The 27760-nt window shown below is 39.7% G+C and overlaps 1 protein-coding gene across 2 annotated transcripts; it reads left to right on the top strand.

The window, feature by feature from the left end:
* The first annotated feature begins 25 nt into the window (after nucleotides 1–25).
* On the top strand, nucleotides 26–27105 carry LOC108933539 (neuroendocrine convertase 2-like). 2 transcript variants are annotated; one of them, XM_018750685.2, is made up of 12 exons: nucleotides 26–569; nucleotides 2147–2251; nucleotides 6000–6113; nucleotides 6501–6609; nucleotides 7088–7125; nucleotides 10760–10836; nucleotides 13920–14008; nucleotides 14469–14644; nucleotides 18289–18504; nucleotides 20974–21074; nucleotides 22256–22483; nucleotides 26368–27105. In XM_018750685.2, exons 1-12 carry the CDS (start codon nucleotides 387–389, stop codon nucleotides 26852–26854), a joined length of 1923 nt encoding a protein of 640 aa, XP_018606201.1. In that variant the 5' UTR covers nucleotides 26–386; the 3' UTR covers nucleotides 26855–27105. The 2 variants fall into 2 exon arrangements, with proteins under 2 accessions (XP_018606201.1, XP_018606203.1); XM_018750687.2 differs by lacking the exon at nucleotides 2147–2251.
* The last annotated feature ends 655 nt before the right edge of the window (nucleotides 27106–27760 follow it).

Genomic DNA, 27760 nt, shown 5'->3' on the forward strand with positions numbered 1-27760 from the left:
GAAAGTGCCCTCAGTCCGCGGGTGCCAGAGGCGCTTCCATCGCAGTCAGGAGTCCAAAGGGTGGTCGCGCGGAGGCGATCGCACGCACGTGCACACACAGCTGCGCACTGACGGATGCGCGCGCGAGCGTGCGGAGGCACCGTGGGCACAGCTTACGGAACATCCCATCCCTCTGTCCTGTCGGATCCTCCAAGTTCAAGCAGTCCGCCTCCGCAGCCGAGGAGACCATGCAGCGCGAGGGCCACTGACTGAGCCAGCAACTCCGTTGAGAGGAGAGGGAGGCATCCCGCGTGCGCGGCTGCTGCTCCTCCTGCTGCTGCTGCTGCTGCTGCTGCTGCTGCTCCTGCTGCTTCTGCTCCTGCTGCTCGCAACCCGATCGCGGCACGATGCTCGCCTCTGGCACGCGCTGCGCTGCTTCGCTCTTCGTGCTCGTGCACGTCGTCGCAGCTCTCGCTGGAGGAGCGGAAGAGGGCATTTTTACGAACCATTTCTTGGTGCAGCTGCACGAAGGGGCAGGTGGGGACGCGCACCAAGTGGCTGCCGAGCACGGTTTCGGCGGCGCGCGGAAGGTGAGTGAGTGCCGCGCCTCCGACACACGCTCCGCACACTCCGCTAAAGAGTGCGGCGCGCGGTGTTACACAACCACGCTCACCCCGGAGTTCATCTTCCATTGCTGCTCCCAGATACAAAATGCACCGTGAAGAATGAAAAGAATAACAATTTCTCGTTTGTCATCTCCAAGATATGGGTGAAATTAGAAAAGCCGGTGTGTATTTATACTGTATACACATATATATATACTGTACAAATATACATCAGCCTGGCGTGTGCTGTATTTCCACATACAATTTGTTTTCAGGTAATACACATTCGTAATGGTGTTTTTAATATATAAATGCAGTGCTGTGCTGTTTTGTATTCGGAGTCCCAGATGACAATAGGCTATTTCATCCCGTCGCTTTTGCATGATAAAGTGAAGCATACAGGATAGAGGAAATCACATTTTTATGCACTTGTGAAATTAACATGCAGGGGAAAATGAATAAGTTCAGTTCAGTGACCTTTGGAAAATCAGAACTTTTCCCGGAGGGGCTTCTGCTGTAAAGCAGGATGAGTGGAAACGTCTCCCACTGAAAGATTGCTTCCCTTGTGTGTGTTTTCTTTTTTTTTTTTTTTTTTTTTTTTTTCTGGAAATCACCTTTACTATTGTTACAAACCCCTGAAAATGAATTCAAATACAATGCTTTCTTTCATTATTGTGGCTACTAGCACTGGTTTGCAATTACAAAACGCAGTCTTTAGATAAAGGAGTCTTTTTGCACTGCATTATTGTTTCATTAAAGAAGAGTGTTTTTTAAACCTATAATATGGTAAAAAGGGTTTTTGTGATTTGTCAGAGTGAACCCAGAGAAGACCTTTTCAGAATTTATTCACACAATACAGGCTTCTTGCTGTGAGTTCTCTTGTGCTCTGTGTGTGTGTGGGGGTTTACTCCTGGTACTCTGGTTTCCTCCCACCTTCCAGAGGCATGCAGTTCAAGTGAATTGGTGACTCAGAAATGCGTCTGTGCCCTATGACAGATTGGGGTTCCATCGGAGGTTTACCCTGCTGTGTATGCCATGATTCCAGGCATATGTTCTGGATCGCTACAGCTACCTATTTCTGATTTTTAAAAGGTTTTTTTTTTTTTTTAAATTCTTTATAATTTAAATCCTTTACCACAAAAAGTACATTTTAATACACTGACACATCCACTGCTGCTTGCACATGTCAAAAATAAATTAAATTTGTCAGTGGGTGCCAGGATGTTTCTTGAAACAGAATTATGGTGTTTTGAGTCATTCCACTTCTTATTATACTCAGCTGTATTGCTCCATTTTTATTACGCATCCATTATTAAATGATATACAAGGTCTTCTAACTGTTTCTAACTCTCCAGTCCCCACCCTCAAAGAAATAATATTCTTTATTTAGACGAGTGTAACTTTTCTCTTCCTTCATTTTCTTACTTTTAGTTTTTTTTTTTTTTTTTAATCTTAATTTTAATTTTTATTTTTGGTAATTTATAAGTTTCTGCATATTTAAGTTTAGTTTGTCTCCTGTGACACGTTTGGTTCTGTCTCTTTCACATCACCTAATGCTGTAGCTTCCTTTTGGGGAGGGACTTTTCCACTTTTACCCCACGGACATCCACCACACCAGGAGGCGACGAAGCCTTGAGCTCCAGCGACGACTGGAGAAGGATCATAGGGTAAAATTCCTCCACTCATGCTTTGGTTTCCATAGAAACGAGATGTCATATAATCTCTAAGAATCTTTTGGCTAATCTATGGCCTCACACTATGTTTGTCAGGCCATAGTTGCAGTATTAATAGTAGTAGTTGTAGCAGTACAAATAAGAGTAGCACTTTTGTTATATTTTTTTTTAACTGTATGAATGCCTCTAATTTTAATAACAAAATGAAGACAGTATATGGATATTTATAGTGTAATTTATTATTGCTTGCTATTACTGTGTCATTGTACTGTTATTTTTTTCATTCTAAATGAATATTGATGTTGCACAAGATGTTCTGGTGGTTTAAAGCATATAAAGTGTGGAAAAGCATTCAATTCAAATGATATGATTATATCCTTAGAATGCTTATTCCTACAGACATGCAGAAAAAAAAGACATTATTGTTCTGTCTGGTAATTATAACAAGTACAATACAATACGTGAAGTCAACATGTGTCAAGGACGTAGAGTAGATCTGGGTGAAGTGGACTTTGATTCCATTTATGGCTACATCTGCTGGACTGTTTTACATATATAAAGGGGATCTTAGACAGATATGAAAGATTGCTTTTCCCATCTTCACAAATTCATTAGTGATGTTAGCCCTGCTTTCATTTGCCTCCCAAATTAAACTTAATTTGCAACTGGCTTGTCTCTGTTTCGCTCGCAAGTTGCTTCTCTGCTCAAGATAATGATGTGTTAGATTGCATGGAACACTTTGCACATTGTGTAAGTAATGAATTAGTTAGCGCCTAAACAGTTTTGTGGGATGATTGTTGAGTCACCAGTAAGCTGTTAGATTCTTTTTTTGACATATGAAATACCCAGTGGTATGGCACCATTTTATCATATCTGATACTGTCGCTACTGAGTTCCTTGCTGAAAATAGGGGCATATTGTTTTACCCTTCTACACCGCAGCATAGACATTATTCCCTTGCAATCACACAAATTGAAATAAAAAAGAATAGTGCACATGTCAAATAAGATTTATAGAGTTTTGCAGTGTTAAAGATATGAAGACGCACTCTGTTGAACTGTGCTATAAAGATTTTGCTCTTAACATTAACAAGATGTCTTGAGTGTCATTTTGGCTGTTGTGTAACACAACCATTAGTTCCAGTGAGTCACTGCAAGCCTTATGTGTTCTTTTGTGCTTTACAACAACTTTTTATGTTCACACAATCTGTGGTGCTTCCATTTTTCATAACTATCCTTCTGGCTTAAAGGTTGTAGTGCCATGATTCAATATTTCAGATAGATCTAAAACTAAGCATTCCAAAACTGATTCCCAAATATCTTCTGTAGATTGCATGGATAACAGCAAACTGCGTAACCTGACCTCACCAAAAATAAAATTTTCTCAAAAGCAGCATCCAAGGAAAAAAAAAACAGGACCAAATAAACCTTATTGTTTAACATTCAACGCTTCCCTGTTTGTTGTTGTTTATGTTAAAAATAAAACATGAAACGATGACTGCTTCTTCTGTGATTTCAGTGCTAAACTGAGAGAAACTGTATAAACTAGGGAAACAAAAAACATCTGACAAACTACAAAACCTGAAAAATAAAAATGTATGCACCTATCCATCCATCCATCCATCCATCCATCTGGCAGTGATAGTGTGGAAACTTTCGTATGAGTATTATGTGATTGATTAGTAAACAGCAGCCGTTGACATTTTAATCTTTCTTAACAAGGGTTGACTGCTCTGCTATTCATGGTTTTATTATTTATGCTATTATTGATCTTTGGAGTTGCACAGTGACATTTCTGCTCAGAGGCCAAACACAGTTGACAGGTTACAGGTCCATTAGAAGACGTCTGTAACAGAAAAAGTACATTTGGAATGTGCTACATTTATACATACTGCCACAAATGGTTAAACATGATAAGTTACACAGTGTATCTTTTCTGCTACTTATGACTATTTTCAACCCTTTCGGTATGACTGCAAAAAGTAATTCAGCCGCCCTCACAGTCCTCTCCCCTCTAGTATATGTTCTTATGACAACATTTTCCTTCAATTTGCTGTGAAGTTCCAATAAGTGTGCACAACAAAAAAGCATTCATCTTTTCTAGAGATGCTGTCCTCAAGGTTGCTTTATGCAGCAGTTTATTTGCGAATGCCATTGCGGTGTTTGTGCTACTACTGCATTACACAGCTCTCAAGATGCTTCTGAAAGGCTGGTAGTACAGCAGGAATATTCCAATTGCTCACAGACTCTGATAGCAGGGGTTGTTCCAGCAGAGGGACCACGCTGCAATTACTTTACACAGCGGGCTTCCGTAACCCGCCACTTAGGATCACATTCTGTTGGGCTGCAAAATCACAAATCCTGTGATTACAGCAGAACTGCAAGAATGAAGACAATTCCACAGCGAGGGAAGGGAGTATTTGACAAACATTGTGGGTTTTTCAGTCACAGGGTGCAGATGCCTCAAAAGTGAGTCATTAATTTTTTTACTGCGAGGCTTGTCATGTAAATTACAGTAGTCGGAAATTTCCGAAGGGCAAAGGGTTGGAAATGAGTTAACATGATATGATAACTGTAGAGTGCATCTTGTTGGGGACTGCAGCCAGGCCAAAGCCTGGCCACTCCCAATCCATAAAACAAGCATCTGCTCCTTAGAGCAGACTGGTAATGTTATAACAAGTCCCAGGTGCAGCCAGTTCTCCAGTAGTGTCAATAAAAGCCCAGACTTTTGGAAAATGAGAAGAAGAGATTTGTTTTAAAGGTTCTGGAGGAATGACTTGATGATTTCAGCATAGCTTGGATTTTCTAAAAAAAAAAAATATTATTGCTTTCTTGTGTTGTGGCTCTCTTTTATTGTTGTTATACTTGCATTTCTTAAATCTGAAGTGTGGAGAAAAAGAATAAAAAGAGCCTTAAATCATACTCCCACACTCATTCCCCTCCTGGTCACTCCCTCGGCCCAGCACGCCCTGGTGTGCAACAGGAACCTTTTTATTATTACTCACATTATTATTTCTGATTTACTGAGATTGTCTAAAAATCAATTTAAGATAAAAGAAAGCAGATATGAGTTTTATGTTAGGAGGGTAAAAAATATATATAGTCTGTTGATGTGAAACTGTCAGAAGACTTTGCAACTGAATTTCAATAGTTTTGCTTGAAAGCTGTTAATTGGAAAAGACACAAAGGAGGAAAAAATGTTACGTAAATATGTTTGCAGTCCAAGTGGGTGTCAATGCATCACATGACTCTTGCATTTACAAATGAATGATTTTCGCACAAACCTTAACTGGTCTCTATAGACCAATAGACCAATTCCAGTATCATGTTTTTACTTTGCTGCAAATATAACAACCTCTCCATTTACTGTAAATGGAGTTAAAAATGACAAGTATATAAATAGTAAGAAGGTAAAGTTCCCTGCCATCTATTCTCTCTTTACAAAATAATTGAAGCAAGTCATTGAAACAGTGCAACTTATTGTCAGAAACATGCATGCTAAAAGAAATGTGTATTCGATAAGGTTTGTTATTAAAGCAGATAATAAAGTGGATATATCTGAAATATCCTGTATCCAGTACATACTCAATATTCAGAAACAGTATAATGCATACTGACCATGTGAACCTTACAAGTTAATCTTTATAGTAGAGTACGTCATGAAATACATAGCCATTCATTTGAATATTTTTCACAGAGCAGTAATGTTGTTTTGTATGTGTACTAACTGTTTTCTTGTTTAGGTGAAAAATGTTGTTCAACAGCAAGGATTTAGTCGGAAGAAAAGAGGCTATCGGAAGATTGATGATATTGAGACCAAATTAAATGACCCGCTGTTTACTAAACAGTGGTATCTTGTAAGTAATTTGTCAAAGATTACAGTTTTTTAATTGGAGATTTTGTTTTTTTCATACTTTTGGCATTTTGTATGGCCTTTGTTGTCAACTCTAAGCTATTGAGACATTTAATTAGATTTTCTTGAACACTGTTAATTGTTTTTCCTTATTAGTGGACTGGCATCCGTAATGCTCAGCTATCCCCCCTGGGGCCTCTGTCTCTCCCAATTTCCACACAGTTCCATTATCTTTTGACAGCCATGGCATGTAATTTATAAAATGTATCTATATTTAGTCAGTCTGCCTTACCTCAGCTGGATTGTAGCTAAATATATATATAGTCTGCTTTGCTCTGTTTTCACATTGCTGCCTTGGCTCTCCATGACATCTCCGCGTTGACTTGTTTAGGTAAACACAGGTCAAGCGAACGGCATGCCTGGACTGGATCTCAACGTAGCTGAAGCGTGGGATCTAGGATTCACAGGAAAAGGAGTAACCATAGCAATCATGGATGATGGTAGGTGTCTGCCTCATGCAGAACAGTGGCTAAAATTAGGGACTTGTGCAATTACGAGAGCCTAGCGGCCGTTCAAATGATTTATTGGGAAATTGCATGGAGCCACCCAATGATTAAATGTGTATTGTAATTATTTTGTTACTGAATTTGCTATGTGATTAAAGTAAATACAAATGATTTCATGAACTGATTAGAAGGCCCTTAACATAGACTTTAATCACATTATGATGAGCTGGGAAATCTCATTCTGCTGACCAATGCCAAGCTTCGGGACACTTAGAAATACATTTTCTGAAAATTATCAATGTCTGTCAAACTTCTTCAGATACTCAAACAGCCATTATTAACTATGATTTGTTCCCCTTTATCATCCCCACATACACACACCAGCATGCCTGTCTTGTTTTATTTATTTTTTTTTTGCTTTACAATGTGGCCGATGGCCTGTTTAAAACACCCTATTCTTTCTCCCCCGCAGGCATCGACTATTTACACCCAGATCTTGTATCAAATTATGTAAGTATACAGTACACTCAACAGGGCAGAAGCTGATGCCTTAATTCCACATGTTTCTTTGCTCAGCCGTAGAAAGAAACAACCCCAGAGCACAGGTGAAGTGGTGACTGCGATCGCTATTCCAAACACATCTGTTGGCAAGAGTCCTTGTGTTTTCCGAAGGCACTGCTGAAGGCACCTGGCATACTAGGCATACTAAAATACAATGTCCAACCTGTAAATGTTGTGAAACAAGGAACCAGGACAGAACAATTTTCTAGAGAAGGAAAATCTGTCTTTGAACTTTGTCAAATTTAACATGCTTCACAGGGTGTCTGTTGAAGAATATTTCGGACTGTATACAACTGAATATTTCACTATTTCTCTGGCAGAAAAAAAAAAAAAAATGCAATTTTCCAGGAGTCCAGATATCGAAGACTGCTTAACAGCTTTTATAGTTATCTTAAAGGTGAAACGGGCGAACTTTGACACCACAGTGAATAAGTCCTTTTTCCCCTCTCAAGGTTACAACAGTAAATGCTGTCAAAATATGCAAATATTCCTGAGACACAAAAAAAGTGATTAAACCGGTTTTCAAAGAAACAGCTGGCATTTTTAAAGTACATTCTTTATAACTATAGGATAGCGTGGCCTTGTCGTTCTGTGGGATTTGTATAGAAAATTTAAGGTAAGCAGCATGTACTTTTGAGGATATTAATGGCAGTCAAAGAAGTGTCTGTGAGTGTCATTGGGTTGGTTCTTACAACAGTAGAAAGCTGAAACGTTTACATATTATGCCAGCGCTCCCTGTGCGCACTCCTGACTATGCTGTCTTATTGACTCCAGTCTAACCCTTGGACCCCAAAACAGCTCGTCGTGTAAGTGCCCATTTGTTCAGCACTAATGGTCTTATATTTGCATGCGTGTGCGTGTGAGTCTACATCTGTGCCGAAGTGTACCAAATTGTGTGCTTCCTTTCAAGAATAATGAGAATTCTCCCCACTGAAAAAGTCTTCCCTTTGAGAAGACGAGTATTTTTGTTTGTGATTAAGCATTTATGACACTGCTTGCCACTGGCACTGTATTTTCCCTACCATTATATATTTAAGTGAACGCCAAGCAACAAGATGCAAAAATAGCTTGCAAGACAATGGGTAGATATTGTTTTGACTTGGCAGCTTGCCACTTCTTTAAAAACAAGATTCATTTTTGAAGCTCAGTGTACAAAAAACTAAAGCTATATATGCTGTGATGCTTTTGTACTTTAAACATTTTAAGCTTTCTTTAATGAAGAAATTTTCCGAAAAATTGAGTTGTATTTATTGCATTCATCTTTTTGTTTTTGCATACTGACTAGAGATTCCAATGATTTGTAAGACTTCCCTTCTTTCAGAGAACAGTGGGAACCACAAAGAACCGGCAGCTGTTACACAGTTGCTGTAGCAGTCTACTCTTGTAAAAAATATGCGTTCTACTTTCCATCATGACAGAGTTGCTATGACAACGAGTCGGTGTCAATACGTCATATGACCCATGTCTTAAGCAGATCTATGAAAATTTAATGCTGCATATCTGTGTTACTACAGCAAGTAGCCATGGAGGTAATTATCATAAGGCCAATGGCAGGAATCTAAGGACAGTCAAAGTGTTACTAATGGAGCTCTGACTAACCAAAATGGAAAATAACCTTTGTTATAAATGTTTAAAATGAGCAAAACTTATTTAAGCATTTAAAACAAGCCGCATAATTACTTACTTGGAACCCTTGTAAATATTGTGTACTGTCTTCGAAGGTAAAATTGTTTCTTCTGAGTCCTTCATTGGTCTCTATTGGCACCACAAGAATAATAGAACACCAGCATTATTGTGTTTTTGCTTTGCCACAAGTATGTTTTCCCTCTAAATTGAGTGAAACACAGCATCTGTGGAAATAACGGCAAGTGAAAGGTCCCACCCATCCATTCACTGTTAAAAGGTTTCCTAAATATGTTAATAAAAATTATTTATCAAGTGTTAAAACACAGCTACTATCGCTTCATTGCCACTGCAATCTCTAATCAGTTTAGAGTGTGTTTTTCAATGTCCTCTTCCCATCTCTCTGGCTTTTAAATATATTTAACCGTATTTAATAATTGCTGTGAAGTGTTTCGTTGTTTACTCACAGAATTGTTGTTTCCCTCTGCTTTAATTATTTGTCAGAGCTGCAAAATAAAGCTGCAGAATATTCTGCGAACATACGAAATCCAAGCACGGACAACCAGCCGTGCTTTAAATGAAATCGATTTCCTTTACATTAATGATATATTATAGGTTGCAATGTACTTGGGCCTACATACATTTTCCTCAGCCCTGTGTTGAGCATAATCAAATTCACTTGCATGGATTGCATTAGCAGCCCTCTTCAGCATCCAAAATTGCATTATCCCAATGGGTTCCTCTATGGGTGGGGAGGTGGGGAGGCGGGGAGGGCTGGGGCCTGTTGTGAATATTGTGAACTCGAAGCCAGATCCTTCAAGTACAACTAACGAGCTCGCCTACCCACACGGCAAGGAGGATTATGCAAAGTGTGAGTGGCACAGAAAATATAAGCAGACACGGGGGGTGTTGCAAGCCAGGTTCAGAAGAGGAAGTCACAATGAGACTGAAATGGGGAAGAGGGTCACTAGGTGGTATAGGGTTAGACCTACTGGATAGAATCAGGTTAGAATGCCACTTAAACTGATACAGTAGAAGTTACTCAGCTGTATAAATGGGTAAATACTTCTAAATAAGTGTGTGGGGCGGGGTGACACAGCGGGCTTCCGGCGCTCGCTGTGTGGCAGGTCTGGGGCTCGAGCCCAGCTTGGGGCACCTTGCGGTGGACTGGCGTCCCACAGGACAAGCAGTTGTTGACGATGGATGAATTATAAAGAAGTAACCATAAATTGCTTTGGAGATTTACTGAATCAAATGTAAAAATGAAGGGAACGATTCATGCTCTTAAAAAAAATACCTGAATGCATAATGTACAGTTGAAATACTTAGGAGAACTTGAAACTGTCACCTTCACCTTTGTGGAAAAAACCGGAAATGAAATAAGGTTCCTAAAGGTACTAGTAATTAATGTGGTCCACACTGGTTCTTTTTGGTATAATGTGATCATGTGTGCTGCCTTTGTTAGCTAAGTTCTAAAGATATCCCAGGGAGATTAATTGGAAACACAGAATGCCCCCATCAGACTAACTCACAGCTCATCAGCAGATGTTTACAGCTCCTGTGTCTCTTTGCCTTGTTCATGCAGATATTAATTTCTCCGAGCAGTGAGATAGCACACCTAAAATAGCATTGGTTGTCCTAATATTTCACGTTGCGATGGTGTATTAGCTTGATGTAACAGGAAAAACAAAAACAAAGTGCACGGACGTTTCAATGTTTTCGCAAATAGCGAAGGAATAATTTATAAGTTTTAAATCGGGCTCTAGCAGTTATTCAGGTTAGGGCCATTATGGATAATAAATATATTCGCCTTGCACATTGTTACGGGGTTTGTACAGGTCTTGATGATTTGTTTTTGAGATGTTACCACTCCTCTACGGCTAGCTTTGGTGGGGGTAAGTTTACATTTTTCCTGCTGTGCACTGTCATCTTTCCATAGCTCCTTTTCTCTCCTTTGTAGAATGCCGATGCCAGCTTTGACTTCAGCAGCAATGACCCCTATCCGTACCCCCGCTACACCAACAACTGGTTCAACAGGTAATTCTTCGCTGACAAAATTTGAGGCCACACACATGTGGGAACATGATGAGACTCGGGATTCTCACAGGCCTTGGGGTCTTCTGTGACCTATGTCAATACTGATAATCCTTTGGATTCCTCCGTATCCTATGTCAACAGCAAGTCTTAGGTTGTTCTGTGTTTTACATCAAGAAGAACAGGTCTTTCCTTCCTGTATGTCCTATGTCACCCTGAAGAGAAGATTAGAAATGGTAGTAACACAATATACCTATAGGGTAACTGGACCATCCTAAGTCATGATGTGAGTTTGGATACATATCTGGTAATTTGTATTGTATACTCCTGTTTCTTTATTGTCAAATAAATTGGAGATTATTCCTAAAAATTATACATTTTTTAACAAGGTGGGGAAAATGTTCCCTAAGGGAGTATACACACTGCCTGAGGCAGGGTCACGGAGCCTAGCTCGGCAGCACAGGGCGCAAGGGGCAATACTCCTCCATAGGTCAGGGCCCAGCCAAGCCCACTGTGCCACCATGCCATTGCACTCTTCCTTTCCCCAAAGGGAATAATAGAGTCTAAATGTTTTTATTGTGTTCAAGAACTAAACTGAGTAATAAATTTAAATTATTTGTTGAACAGGTTATAATATCAAAAATTAACTGCTGATCAGATAATTGGGCAATTAGTAAATCAGTCACAGCTGCAAAAGTTAGTTGAGGTTATTTTTTGTCCTAACAGTAACTGTGATGTGGGGTGCGGTGGTGCAGCGGGTTTGGACGCGTCCTGCGCTCTGGTGGGTCTGGGATTCCAGCCCAGCTTAGAGTGCCTTATGACGGACTGGCATCCCATCCTGCGTGTGTCCCCCTGCCCTGTGTTGCCGGGTTAAGCTCTGTCTTGCTGTGACCTCACTCAGGACAAGTGATTTCAGACAGTGTGAGTAACTGTAATATTTTAAGTCATCAGTTTAGTGAAAAAAAAACTCGGGCATGAGTGTCCACCCTAAACACACACACGGACACATTATTCTTGAAAGATCTATTGCATGGAAGGTAGACTCTGCTGGGAGCAAAAACTAACCATATTTAGAGCAAAGCATTTCAGAGTAGAAAAACACGACTGCAGTTCCACATTCTGTGACATTATGTCTAAGGTTGAAATACCTCTGTTAAATCACTTTCCTTTACAGCACAATCTGCCACCTTTTAAGGGTGGCTTGAGGTTGAAGAATTTTAATTTCCAGCCTTGTCAGGCATTCACTTTTCCTAGTCTCCTGGTTGCTACAGAGAAAGCAGACAGGGTGATTAGAGGCCAATTTGCAAAAGAAAAAACGCAGTGACATGCATGTATATGTTGTGCACGCAGAGCAACTGGTTCATTTATTCACATGTATGGCTGCTGTGGGGGGGGGCAGCAGGTTTGGCTGGTGCCTACTGTGTGGCAGGTCTGGGTTTCAAGGTCTGCTTGGGGTGCCTGGCATCCCATCTAGGGTGTATCCTCTTCCCCTGTGGCCTCGTGCCCTGTGTTTGGGAGTAGCAGTGAGTAACGCTACTGTCTCTGGACATGGGTTCAATCCCCCGCTCAGTCTGTGTGGAGTTCGCACGTTCTCCTTGTGTCTGCATGGGTTTTCTCCCACAGTCCAAAGACATGCTGGTCAGGTTCCCCAATAGTGTGTGAGTGACAGAGAGAGTTCATGTGTTCCACTGATGTATGGATGAGTGACCCAGTGTAAGTAGTGTATCTAGCAGTGTAAGTCACCGCGGTGAATAAGGTGTGTGGGCTGATAACACTACATAGAGCTCATTGGAAGTTGCTTTGGAGAAAAGCATCTGCTAAAGAAATAAATGTAAAATGTTTCCGGGATGCACTCTGGCCTGTTGTGGCCCTGCTCGGGATGAGCGATTGTTGACATTGGTCTGTTGTGGGCATTTGAATTGTTCAGCCCATGCTAATGTGTTGAGGAAGTTCTTTATTCTTTATTTACATATCTGTTAATAAATACAATTGCTAATTTTTTTTTTCATATGCTAAATTAACTAAAAAACTTTAATCATATTCATGTTAAGTGCTGTTGCATGATGAGGCTACATGGTTAGAATCTGTCAATTCCCATTTTTGGGAATTTCATGACCATCTACACGGACACCCAGCCGCACACTCCTCGCTCTGAAAATGTTCTTGGGACCCATCTGTTTTATATACAAGAAAGAATCTTCTGTACTCAAATCCATTATGAAACGATCATTCACTTTAAACTAGTGAATGAGAAATCAGTTTCCCACTGTTTTCTGCTCAGATGCAATAAAGCTATTAGCCCTGACCAAGAACTGTGGGACTGGATGACTGCTCTGCATTCAAACAGTGTAACAGGAAGCCTGAAATGAAGCATTCATAGCAATATAAAAGACAGACATTATCATGAAGGTCACTGGAAATCCACTTTTTCGAATGATATGAAACAACTTTCAATGTACTAAGAGATTCCATAAATTTGTATGTGACAATTTTATAATTGTTTTGATTACACTGTCAAAGCTTATAGGCCTCTATAGCACAACTCTCGGTGGCAATAAAAGTCACAGCACAACAAAAAGAATTGTGACAATGCACATTTTTCAAAATTTTCATTTAATTTCAAAAATAAATTCTCACTTAAATATAGTTGAGTTAGTTACCCCATGTTGCAATTGTACAGTGGGGGGGTGTGGTGGTGCAGCAAGTTTGGCCGGGTCCCGCTATCTGGTGGGTCTGGGGTTTGAGTCCTGCTTGGGGTGCCTTGCGATGGACTGGCATTCCATCCTGGGTGTGTCCCCTCCCCCTCCAGCCTTACGTCCTGTGTTGCCAGGCTGAGCTCCAGTTTGCCGTGACCCCGCTTAGGACAAGCGGTTCCAGACAGTGTGTGCGCTACTGTAAAGTAACACATAAAAAATTAGTGAGCAAAATCATGAATTTCATTGTAATTTTCCATATTGTTCCAAGTCTCTCAATACATTTTTTTTACAGAGGGGACATTGCACATTATATTTGTAAAACTGAATCTATTCTCTAATGTCTAATAATATTTGTCAATTATCTTAACTTTTTGAAAAATTGCTTTAAAGCCATGGAACAAGATGTGCAGGCGAGGTTTCTGCAGCAGCAAACAACAACATCTGTGGTGTCGGAGTTGCCTACAATTCCAAGGTGGCAGGTATATTGTGCTAGCACACACCAAAAAAGCAGAACAATGCATTTATGATGAGATTAATGATTACATTATTCACCATGTTGAGAAGCTGAAGTTTACATCTTAATTGAGTTCTGCATTTCTTTTGGGAAAAATTCAAAATTCTCATTTAGTATATAGTCTAGACCATTAATATATTTTCATGTCACTTAAAATTTCCTTGCAGAAATTGTGCTGTCAAAGAAGTGCTGTTTGGCTTGGACAGATGGATGGATGGATGGAAGAAAACATGCATAGATACATATATACATGGATTGTTTATTATTTAGTGAAGTAATACAACGAAGTAGTACAACGTCTACAGAGCAGTGTAGTCATACAATGTAGTCATTTTAATCATGCAATTTAATTAAATTCTTATCCAATCCCTATACTTTTGGGCCTAAATAGTGCTTTTGTTTGTCATCTTTTTTTCTGATATTAGGCATTCGGATGCTAGACCAGCCTTTCATGACAGACATTATAGAGGCCTCATCAATAAGCCATATGCCACAAGTCATTGACATATACAGTGCAAGCTGGGGGCCAACGGATGATGGGAAGACCGTGGACGGCCCGCGCGAGCTGACATTGCAGGCCATGGCAGACGGTGTGAACAAGGTACTGGCTAGGAGGTGCTGGGCCTTCTCTTCTGTCAGTGTATAGCAAGAGGAGTTGCATAATCTTCAGTGGAAAAGCAACTGAAGTTGCTAACGACTAAATAATTTCTTTTCTCTATATACATCTTAAGGTAAATCAAACATTTTTTTCTTTTCTCATTTTTATTCACATTATATTGAACATTTCTGACTTCTACAAAGGAGTGCCTGGATTATTATAATATGACATTGGAATTTATTTTGGATATACACGTTTAACTGTTATTAACGGGAAATTTCACTGGAAATTTAACTTAATAAACATGGCAACCATGTATTGGACAGCAGAGATGAAACTGAGCTCCTACGGATCTTATTTTCTTTTAAACAAACAGGCCAGCTTGTTTATGTTCCCTTTTCTAATTACTTGGTTGACAAATTTCGTTGAGCTTTGAAGTTTTGAAGTATTGTAAAAATACATGGATTGCCGGGTTGTTACAATATGTAGAAACCTAAAATAGATCAAATTAGTGCAAAAATGTTGTTTTCTACCCCTTCCTATGGGATTACTTTATTAATGCACTCTAAAAACCTGGTTCAAAGAAGAAATATCTAATTATAACTTGTTCAAAGTGCATTTATTTCAAGAGCAGTTTTCAATAGTTGCTCAACACATTTAATACAGTACTGTCATATTATCTTTTATATTATTCTGCAGATGCCACTTAATATAGATATAAAATATGACTTCTCCTGTCAAGAACAGGAACAGAAGCGAAACCAAGATACTGATGCTCTGGAGTTTAAATTCAGGTACAGGTTTACATGTGTCAGTTCTTTAAAGAGATTAAGCCAGAAAGACATGCAAAGTTTTTCAGATTAATCTTGAAAATATTATTGAAGCTCCTCCACAACTTGAACAGAATAGACTGTGGTGTTACTAGGTGTGAAAATTTTCATATCATGCATACAGTACCGGAAAGTATTCAGACCTCTCCACATTTTCCACACAGACACACATACAGTGTGAAACCACTTTTCCTAAGCGGGGTCGCAGCAAACCGGAGCCTAACCCGAAAACACAGAGCACAAGGCTGGAAGGGGTAGGGACACCCCGAGGACTCAAACCCCAGACCTGCCAGAGAGCTGACTCCAGCCAAACCCGCTGCACCACCGAACCACCTCGCTACCAGACCCACCTACATTTTCCACACTTGTGTTGTAAACTTTTTTCAAAACAATGAATTGTTTTTTTTGCCATCAATTAGCAAACAATAACCCTTCATGACAAAGTGAAAACTTGTTTTAAGAATTTTTTGAAAAAAATTAAAAAACTGAAATATGTCAATTCTTAAAGAATTCAGATGCTGTGCCACTGTGCCACATTGAATTCAGATGCATCCTGTTTCTTCTGATCATCTTTGAAATGTTTCTAGAACTAGAACAGTCCATTGGTAGCAAATTTACTTGATTTTACATGATTTAGAAAAGCACATATCTGTCTTTATAATTTCCTGTACTTCACGTTGCATCACTAAGTAAAAACCAAGCTATACAATAAAGGAACTCTCGATAGCAGCCTCCATCATTATCAAATTAAAGAAGTTTGGAACCACTAAGACTCTTCCTAGAACAAACCATCTGGACAAATTGGATATTTGAGCAAGAAGACCCTTGGTCTACGAGGTGACCATGAAGCACCTCTTAATAGAACTTCAGAGTTCCTGTGTACAAATCATAGAACCTGCTGGAAGGACAACCATCTCTGCAGTACTTCATCAGCAAGCTTGCTATGGCTTGCTGAGTAAAAGGCGTATGAAAGCCTATCAGGAGTTCACAAAAGGACTTTTAAATGACTCCAAAAGTATAAGGGAAAAAAATTATCTGGTCTGATGAGACAAAAACTTGAACTACTTTGTCTGAATGCCACATGCCATGTCTGGTGAATACCTCTCATCATCTGGCTAATACAGAGAAGCATGGTGGAGGCAGCATCATGCTGTGGGGAGGCTTTTCAGCCACAGGCATAGGGAAGCCGGTCAGGACTGAGCGAAAGATTAGCAGAGTCAAATACAGAAATGTCCTTTAAGAAAACCTTTTCCAGAATTCACACAACCTTGGGGAGGATTGAATACTTGTGAAAATTAGTTCAGTTGTTCATTTTTAGTGAATTAGCAAAAATTCCAAAACACATTTTTGCACTCTGTCATTATTGAGTATTTTGTTTCAACTGATGGCAAATGTTTCAGTTCAATTCATTTTAAAAAAAGTCAATAACATAACAGCGTGGAAAAAGTGGAGGGGTCTGAATACTTTTTGAAGGCACCGTATATATGCAAATTCCTCTCTGAGTTAAATCCAAATATCAGTCACATCTGCACAAATCGTTTGCCTCTGAGAAAAAAAATAGCTGTTCGGTAGAGCAAAAACTAATCAACTGGTTTCAGTTTTTTCCTGTTTCATTTCTTTCCTTTATTCTCACAAGACCATAAGCTTTCTTTATCAGATTAACTACTGTCTTAAAATTGCATTGCCTTCAGCACAAGAGAACTAAGCAGTAGAAAAACAATAAACTTGGGAGCTTGCAATATTGGCTCAGGTGTTTGTTTTTTGTTATAATACACTGCAGTGCTTTGCAATAAAGTGCGATTTGAACACTGAGGACTCCTCAGGTAATCTATGTTTTAAAAAGTTACCAGTCATGATGATGATGATGATGATTATTAGTATTATTATTATTATTATTATTATTATTATTATTATTACTGGTGGCAGTAGTAGAAATAGTAATATTAATACTTTCATCTGCAATTACATCTGTTCAGAGCATATTTCTACTAGACAAGAATACCAGGACATTGTGTTTTTAAATGCTTCTTTTTGTACTCATTTTGTAAGTCTAATATCACAACTTCAACATTATTATTATTATTTAGAACTTTGCTGATGCTTTTCTCCAAAGCAACTCGTAGTGTTACAATACGGTGATTTACCCATCTAAAGAGCTGGGTAATTTTTACTGGCGCAATTCTGCTGAGGGATGAGGGACCAGTGAGAGACTGTAACACAGGAAATGGTTGGATTCTCTTTGGCAAGATAGCACAACCTCCTACTGCCCAGGAAGGTTCAGATAAAGGGTGATGAGGACATTCCCCCTCCTCCCTTCATTGCTGCTGCACACAAGCAATAGTCATAAACTGTAAACAGCTTTAATAACATTAATACCATTACCTTAATGTGCTAAACTCTGTGCCATATCTCACATCCTCTGCTCAAGAGGACTACCGCAATACTACATTGGGCAAGTAGCTACTGCTGAGTGAGTGAAAGCATATGTAACTCTAAATGACATTCTATTAATAATCTTTTTTTCTTATAAATATTATACATTTTGGTGTGTAATCATTGTCATGTGTAAAATAGCTTTTTTTTGTCTTTTAACAAATTTTTTGCTGACACTTTTTTCATACGGAACTGATTGTATTATTCTGCTAAGAAATAATCTTGATTTGGTGACGTTAAAAGATGAATTTCCCTAATGAGGTGATTTCACAAAAGGAATTAGCCCTGTTAGGCAAGGGATGAGTGTACTTTCAATCAGCACCATAATAAACATGAGAAGTGACATATGACCATAAGGTCTTGACCGACAGATTGTCTCTCCAGGGCAGAGGCGGGAAAGGCAGCATCTATGTGTGGGCCTCAGGAGATGGTGGCAGCTATGATGACTGCAACTGCGATGGCTATGCCTCCAGCATGTGGACCATCTCGATCAACTCAGCAATCAACGATGGGCGCACGGCGCTCTACGATGAGAGCTGCTCGTCCACTCTGGCATCCACGTTCAGCAATGGCCGCACCAGGGATCCTGAAGCAGGAGTGGTGAGGGGAGGAATTACTTCACTAGGCATATTCAGTGTTTTTTCTTTGTTGCTATTATCTTGCTTCCAAACCTGAGTGACAAATCCTAAACTATGATTCCTCTATCATAGCTATATATCTTGAACATAAAATGTTTCTTATTGAAACTTGAATTTGCATTAAAAGTACAGTGTTTCCTATTGATAAAATTTCTCAGTTTATAATTTTCCCAGGGTTATCTGAACGCTGAAACACTTTTTAACATATGTCAAATAAAACTGTACGTGAAAAATCTGTTTTTAACATCTAATTATGCTTTGATGTATATGATGGAAATTTCCCTCGAATAGAGCATGCTCTCAGATGATCTGTTAATTTGGAATTGTATTTTTCGTCAGATTTTCGCTTATTTTTCCCAGAAAATGCAGAACAGCATTGCTTTGCTCTGGTTTGGCACAGTGAACTATGAACAGTAAATTAATTTTGCTCAGAATAAACCCCACACTTCTTCATCACAGTGGGAATCTTCTCCTATGATGTTTTACTGAGTAAATGTCATAGATCAGTTCCACACAAAGCTAATAAAACGATACATGTACATTATACATTATACATTACAGATGTGACTGGAGAAACCATGTCAAAAAGTTAGTTTTAGTGTTTGCATCTACATTACATTTACATGTATTCATTTAGCTGATGCTTTTCTCCAAAGCGACATATAGCTCATGGAAAATAAAATGTGTTCATTACATTAGCAGAAAGAAACACTTAGATGCAGACGTTTGATTCTTAAGTGCAGTTAATTTGTTTCTTTCCACCATATGAACCAATGTTCATCACACAAGTAGCTGCATAAAGGTTTATCCAAATATCCACAATTCCTAATCACATATTTTATATTATTTTTTAAACATTTACATTAAACAAGTCGCTATATTAAGGTTTATCCATTGTTCAACAGTTATGATCTCAAAGTTATAGAGCGTGAACATTTACACATTGCATGAATTTAAAAAATCATGGGAGAAGTGCATCTGGAAGAGGTGAGTTATAAGACCCTTTTTAAATGTAGAAAAAGATTCAGCACTTCTGAGTGAGAGGGGGAGGTCCTTCCACCACATCAGTGCCAGAACCAAAAACTTCTGTGCTTTTGCTTTACATTACAAATATTTATTTAGCGGACACTTTTCTCCAAAGCGACTTCTAATGAACTCTATGTAGTGTTATGAGCCCACACACTTTATTCACCAAGGTCACCTACACTGCTAGATACACCACTTACAATGGGTCACTCATCCATACATCAGTGGAACATTCTTTCTCTGTCACTCACACACCATGGGTGAACCTGAACAGCAAGTCTTTGGACCATGGGAGGAAACCCAGCAGACAAAGGGAGAACATGGAAACTCCACACAGAATGAATGGGGATCAAATCCACATCCAAGAGCTATGATACAGCAGTGCTACCCACTGTTCCACCGTGCTGCCCACTGTGCTTTTGGACCTTTCATGTGTGGGACCTCCAAGTGGGCAGAGGTGGAGGAGCGTAGCAGCCTGGTTGAAGTATAGCAGGTGATCAGATCTTGGAGATAACTGGGAGCAGTTCCATTTATGCTTTTGTAGGCCATAATCAGAGTCTTGAATTTGATCTGGATAGCTGTACAAAGCCAATACAGACAGATGAGGAGGGGTGGTACATGGGAACTCTTCGGCAAGTCAAACACAGCTCGGGCAGCAGCGTTCTGTATCAGCTGTAGAGGTCTGAAGGCAGTAGCGGGAAGGCCAGACAGGAGAGAGCTGCAATAGTCCAGACGGGATGTCACCATGGCCTGGACAAGTACTTGGGCAGAGTCTGTTGTGAGGTAAGGACGGATCCTGCTGATCTTATGCAGGATGTATCTGCAGGTCCGGGTTGTGGCCTCAATGTGCTGAGAGAAAGATAGACGTGAGTCAATCATCACTCCCAGATGAGTGAGTTGTCCAGTTGGATAGATCACAACAAGAAGACAGGCCAGTGAGGAGGTGAAGAATGTCTGTTTTGGAGAGGTTGACTTGTAAGTGGTGATCAGACATCCAAGCAGAGATGTCCAATAGGCAGGCAGTGATGCATGAGGAAATATCTGATGCTCCAGGTGGAAATGAAAGGAAGAGCTGGGTATCATCAGCGGAGCAGTGCTAGTTGAATTCATGAGAGGCGATGGGTGAGAGGCTATTATAGTGCTTTAGTACTTTCCATTAGTTGCTCAGACCCAAGATTTTTTTGTTCATCTTCATTGATGATATACAGGTAACAGATACAAAGAATGACAGAGTGAGGCAACTACGAGTTAATGACACGTGCGAGGGCAGAATGGGAGTGACAAACACAGCTGCTCTAAGCAACACTTCTGCAGTCATTCATACTCCGAACTCACTGTCATTTCATTGGCGATTAAAATTGTTGAGATACTCTGATGTTTCATTGACTGCTCACTCTTGCTCCAGGCCACCACCGACCTGTACGGGAACTGCACGCTACGTCACTCAGGTACATCCGCGGCAGCTCCAGAGGCGGCCGGAGTGTTCGCATTGGCGCTGGAGGCCAAGTATGTATACACTCCATGAAGTCATAGCAACCGCACAAAACCTTTGAAAGTGATCGAAAGCTGAGAAGCTGAATACTTAAAATACAGTCTGAAACTGTTAACCTCATTTTGATGCAATGTTTATTATGACACCGTTGATGTTATATACCCTGGTTGACATTTAAAACCCCACTGCTTTCTTATAAAAAACAAACATGATATTTAGAAAGAAGATTGTCATTCGCACTATGTGTTTACCATGTGTTAGAAAGCACTGACCATTTTTTCAGCGCATATTCTATGTTAACAGTCTGCATAAGGAACTGGCTGAGGCTGAGCTAAAAACACAATGCATTTCCTTAAAGCAAGGAAAATCCATCAGTTATTGAAGAAAGGCAGGATATGAATAAATATTTTGAAGGTAACTTTGCTGTGAGATATTGGAGCATGCTGACCTATAGCAGTCTGCTAAGGGGGGTCCTTGTCTGCAATTTATTGTTTATAAATGAGTCATGCAACATATGAATTTTTTAGGAACATAATATTTAGTCAAGTATGGTGGATTTCATATGAAAAAAATGCAGCAATCACCTTCAAACAGCCAAGAATATCAATATCCATGTACAGTATACACTTCTTTTTGAACCTTTAATGATGTCACACAACAACTGTAGTGAAGGTAATTTCTAAATAATGGACTTCTTCATCAAGAAAACTATGCAGTTAACTTTGAAATACATGTATATAAATTCATTTAAACATTTTTTTCAGTAATAACACTGAAAAAGGGAAATGAAATTAATTTCCTCTGAACCTTGACATTCCTGCTTTTTCATATTCTCTCAAACCCACAATGTCCTCTTCTGCTACCCATGCTGTTTGATTGCTCTTTCTATATTTATCCCCTTCTCATGTGCATGATTTTTGACCCCCACTCATCCCAATGACTGCACCTCTGCTCAGCCTTGTCTTGTTTGATTTGTGCTGATGTTGGTGACTCTTAATCCTTTTTATGGTGCGATACTTCACCATGAATATGTTGTCTAAAATCTTGTCATCCACATATCTTGTGGTTTAAGTCCTGTAGATGATGTCGTATCCCCTGATGGCCATAAGGACCACTCCTTTGGCACTTGAGCTCTCCTCATCACCTTTTTGTTTGATTATCTCTTCAATCCCACTACAATTTCTTATTCTTCCAGCCCTAATCTGACTTGGAGGGACCTGCAACACCTGACCGTCCTCACGTCCAAGCGCAACCAGCTGCACGATGAAGTGCACCAGTGGCGTCGCAATGGTGTGGGCCTTGAGTTTAACCACCTCTTTGGTTATGGAGTGCTGGATGCTGGCAGCATGGTCAAGATGGCCAAAGAGTGGAAGACTGTGCCTGAGCGTTACCACTGCATTGCGGGATCAGTCCAGGAATCACAGTGAGTGCAATAACACGTTCTACCTCGACTTCTTTGACTATGGGTTTGGCTCCCTCATTTATAGACTGGAGGTATATGCACAGTGAAGTCTAAATATTGTATACTGTATACTGTATATTGTACACTATTGTACACTTGCAAAAAGTTGACAGAACTCACATAACTCATTTTAAAATCCAATTTGAGGCTGCATATAATTTGCTTTTGAACGCTTTTATAGAAAAGAGCTCCTCTTGTTTCAAAGCAGTTTATATTTTGAGTATCTGCCGAAACAGTATCATTTGGATGTAAGCCTCTTTAAGTCATTGGCAATTTTTTTCTGACTCAAAAACAATTAATACAGCCCTGTTTAAAAACTGCAGGTGATGCAGGCATACATTAAAATGCTGAGTGCTTCATAAAAATGGAAGGCTACATTGTATCTATGGTTTTTGACAGCATCATGCCATCTGGATAAATTGTTGATTTTTTTTTACTCTGAACCACCCTTGCTTAATACCAAAAATACAGTCTCACATTTAGAGGTGCTATAAGGATGAATAAGAATCTTTATTCAGTGTCTTTATTTTTGTGATGTAAAATAGAAGTGATTCAGTTAAAATATGTGGATAAAATGGTACATGTTTTTTATTAAATAGTTCATATCTACAATGCACAAGCTTTTCTGAAGTTCTAAAAACCAAAAAAATGTCTGGGGAAACATGGGAACTGATACCGCTGTGAGTTATCTGAAGAAAGGTTAGATATTTATTCAGTGGTCATGAAACTTTTGGAATGCATGTTAATTTCTCTATCTTGTCAATTCCTACCTAACCTACTTTAATCTCATTAAACAGTCAAGTGCTTGACTTTGATGATTCACAGTCTGTCTCCATCAGATCTGCTATGCTAATTGCAAATGTACCTAGAGGGCCAGCCTAATTTAAGATAATTATACAAAGTGATTTTAAGCTGAGCATCTTGTACAAGAGCACTCAGTACAACCATACTGATCCATTTATGCCACACTTGGCCCAAATTTAGGCTGGATATAAATGATCCAATTCATTGCAACTTTGTGTACTCATGTTTATATCATCTATAGATGTAATTTCCTGTCTATTCATATTTACTGCCTGTCACGTTAGGCTCTATGTGATCCTCAAATAACCCCAAGAAGATCAAGGTATATAGTTGCTTTCTTGTTAAAGTGTAGGGGCATCGTACTTAAAACTGCTTCCTTTGACTTGTTGTATCCGGGTTCAAGTCCTTCTCTTGTTAAAGTGCCTGTGAGGGAAGTACTTAGTTTGAATTGTCCCAGTAAAAATTACCTTGTCATGTAAACGAATAAATCTTTGTACAGTCCCGTGGAAAAGTATTTCCCCTTTGCCAACTTCCTCTCTTTTGGCAGCTTTTTGACATCAAATTTGATGAGGTGTCTTTGTTACTTTAGTAAGGATATGAAAGGAGCCTGAGAGAGGAAGTGGCACCAATATGGTTTTCAAATTCTTACCTTGGTGTGGAAGATAATGAAATGTGCAATCATAAGTGGAAAAAAGTAATTGCACCGTCACAGTCAATAACTGGTTGTGCCACCTTTTGCTGTAATGACTGCAACTAAACACTTTCCGTAGCTGCTGACCAGGGTCTCCCATCTCTGTGGAGAAATGTTGGTCCACTCCATTTGCTGCAACATTTTCAGCTTTTCAGTCAGATTCATATGAAGACTGACAAGGCCATTACATAACTACAATTAACACTACTACCACAGTGTTTGAGTGTTAGTAGAACGTTTGTACTCCGAAATGCCATATTTGGTTTATGCCAGATGTGACCGGAACCCTCACATCTAACAAAGCCTACTTTTGATTCATCAGTCCACAAAACATTCTTCTAGAAGTATTCAGAACATCCAGGTTCCTTTTGGTGAACTCTTGGCAAGCTTTCATATTATTTTCTTTTGAATTAGTTAAAAGTTTAGTTTAGTTTTTTTAGTGAGGCTTGCAGTTCTCTGGGTGTTGTTCTGGTGTGCTTTTGGAGGTCGTTAATGGTTTTACATTTTGCTCGTGGAGAAATTTTGGCAGGATGGCCACTAATAGAGAGATTCACTACTGTTCCAGATTTTTCCATTTCACGAGTTTGGCTCTGCGCATGTACCAACTGAAGCTGAGCCGTAGAAACGATTGTAACTTTATTCAAACTGATACGTTTCAGCAACTTTTCTCAAGAATTTTCAGCTCTGGTGCCTGCTGAGCCACCATACCTCCAGGATATGTTTTTAGCTGAAAGAGATTCCTCTTGCTGCTGGTAATATTGTGCATTCAACTAGTCATGAAACAGCTGAGAAGTAGGGGTGGATCAGGCTGGCTTCATGAGCAAAGGCACTCAGAGAACACCTTGAGCTCCGCACAGAATTTGGCGGCTGATTCATAGTGTAGAACTCCTGTTACCAAAGGCAGAAACATCAATCTGCTCATGGATATAAATGGAAACTGTCTTCTCTAAGGGATACACATTTATTGTTTTTCTTTATGAATCCTCCTAACCTGGTAACTGCCAGAAAGAGCCAAAGTAAAACCATGGCTTTATTTTTGTATTGTTCTAGTCTATGCAATGCAATGTCTACAACTGCTTGTCCCAAGTGGAGTTGTGGCGAGCCAGAGCCTACCCAGCAACACAAGGGACACACCTTGGATGAGGTGCCAGTCCACTACAAGGCACCCTAAGCAGGGCTTGAACCTCAGATGTGCCACACAGGGGGGCACAGGCCTCACACATTGCACCACTGTGCCCCCCTGTTATAGTGTACTAAAAATAAAAAAGTTATGTGAACAAAAAATATTGCTTAAGATCATAAAACTGTTTAAACATATCATGTTTAACTGTCCATTGTTATGAAGAGATTTTGTTCTATTATTCTGTTCTCCCTTTTCAGTTCTTTATAAGATCAGGATTAGTGACAGTTCATTAATTTACCAGCAGTGTACAACACACACACACACACACACACACACACACACACACACACACAGTGTCTGAGCCGCTTGTCCCATACGGGGTCGCAGGGAGCCGGAGCCTAACCCAGCAACACAGGGTTTAAGGCTGGAGGGGGAGGGGACACACCCAGGACGTCACAAGGCACCCCAAGCAGGACTCAAACCCCAGACCCACCGGAGAGCAGGACCCAGTCCAACCCACTGCGCCACTGTGCCACCACGCCCCCTACAACATACAACTCAATAAAAAATAAGCAAAGTGCATTTCACAACAGACAAAGAGTAATGAACACAGACAAGATTGTCAAAGCATAGTCAAGTTTGTCCTACAGAATTGTATTTTGCTGGTGCACTATGTACAAGGGTCTGCCTACAGAACTCTTGGGAAATATGAAAGGTGATTGTGACAGATGGTGTGATGCAAGTTCTGGTGCACTTAGGACATCAGGTAAGAACTGAGTCCGAAAGAGATATGTTTTGAGACTCCTTCTTGAAAATTTAAAGGGATTCAACAGTGCTGAGGGACAAAGGGAGCTCATTCCTGCACATTGGAAACAAAACCAGACTTTTAATTTTAAAATTTTCAACAGTGCAACCATCAAGCAGATATTGACCTTGCAAGCACTATGTTGTTTTTTTTAAATTTCTTTATTTTTTTAAAATTCTTGTTTGGCTTATGTATCCTCTTTTGGGTTCTACTGCATACTGTACTATTATTAATTTGTCCACCCAACACTGGAAAAATTATTATACTTCTTCTGCATATATCACTTAATGAAAACATAGTATCTTTTTCTACATTGATCTCCTGAAGAAATTTGATGTGTAAGTATGACTTTTTGGTTTAAAACAGTGCTGTTTTGTGTGTTACGGTGTGATAAAATGTTTCACTCCTTTGTCTTCTTGCAGCAAAATCTCATCTGAAGGCACGGTGACCCTGACCATCACCACAGATGCCTGCCAAGGCAAAGACAATTTTGTGCGCTACCTGGAGCATGTGCAAGCAGTTGTGACGGTCAACTCCACCCGTCGTGGCGACCTCACCATCAATATGACCTCACCCATGGGTACCCGCTCCATTCTGTTGAGCCGGCGGCCCCGCGATGCTGATGCCAAGGTGGGCTTCGACAAGTGGCCCTTCATGACCACCCACACGTGGGGCGAGGATCCACGTGGCTCGTGGGTGCTGGAGGTAGGCCTGGTGGGAGACGCTCCACAGGAGGGAGTCATGCGGGAGTGGACACTGATGCTCCATGGCACGCAGAGCGCCCCCTACATAGATCAGGTGGTGCGTGATTACCAGTCGAAACTGGCCATGTCCAAGAAGCAAGAGCTTGAGGGGGAGCTGGACGAAGCCCTGGACCAGAGTCTGCAGAGCCTGCTGAGCAGAAACTAGAGTCCTGCATTGCATGCCTGGTCTTCCTCCACCCTCACACTCCTGTTCGCACACACACACATTTCTCGTCACGTCATACGGTATTGCACCCCACCATTTTTACCTCCTCTTTGTGTTGGATAGTTGTACCTAAAAAAACACCTCTGGTAACCAGACTACAGTGTAACATTGTTAAGAACGAAGCAATCGTACTATAAAAAATACTTTTGACATTATATTTTTAGTCATATAGGCAAAAATACTAAATGCTTCATCCATCCTTAGAAAATATACAGTATAAAAATACAGTTCGTCATCAAGTATTTTCTGTTGTCATTCAGTTTGTTATCAAATATTTTCTGTTGTCATTCAGTATGTTTGATTTGCCAAAGAGCTAATGTATTTTACAATATTTTTATGGCAAATAATGTTTATATGAAGTGGAGCCACCTGTGAATTTGAAGCATTTCAATTTAAATGTATCCCTTACACATAACAATAAATGTTTTGAGCTGTTTTCAGGAGCATTTAATACCTGAAAAACCCTAAAAACTTAATTGATCAGTATATCTTCATCTTTTTGCCTCAGTGAAATATATCTGACCAGCAGCTGCTTATTCGAAGAGAACCAAGAACATTTTCCTGCTATTTTTAAAAGAGAATTCATACCAAGAATCAAATAAAAATAGAAACTAAAGAGGACACAATACAGTACTGCCACAGCAAATAAGGAGGAATGCTCTGAAACCAAAAAAAAAAAAAAAACACATGGTTTAGGTATTATTTAATGACATATGAAGAGATATACAAAGCCCAAAAAAATGCCTTTCATGTTTTGTTCCATCGTTGTGGCACTTTTGACTTATTGAACTTTTTATATAACTGTATTACACTGTACTTAATGTTTCTTCATTTTCGTTTTTTAAC

The sequence above is a fragment of the Scleropages formosus genome, chromosome 16 (assembly GCF_900964775.1).
Source record: "Scleropages formosus chromosome 16, fSclFor1.1, whole genome shotgun sequence".
Classification (NCBI taxonomy): domain Eukaryota; kingdom Metazoa; phylum Chordata; class Actinopteri; order Osteoglossiformes; family Osteoglossidae; genus Scleropages; species Scleropages formosus.

What these genes read in the sequence shown, in the direction of transcription:
- LOC108933539 (XM_018750685.2), top strand. Translation starts at nt 387, where the DNA reads ATGCTCGCCTCTGGCACGCGCTGCGCTGCTTCGCTCTTCGTGCTCGTG. An exon ending in TGGCAGACGGTGTGAACAAG is followed by an intron (nt 14,645 to 18,288) that starts GTACTGGCTAGG and finishes TTGTCTCTCCAG; the next exon opens with GGCAGAGGCGGGAAAGGCAG. An exon ending in GGGATCCTGAAGCAGGAGTG is followed by an intron (nt 18,505 to 20,973) that starts GTGAGGGGAGGA and finishes CTCTTGCTCCAG; the next exon opens with GCCACCACCGACCTGTACGG.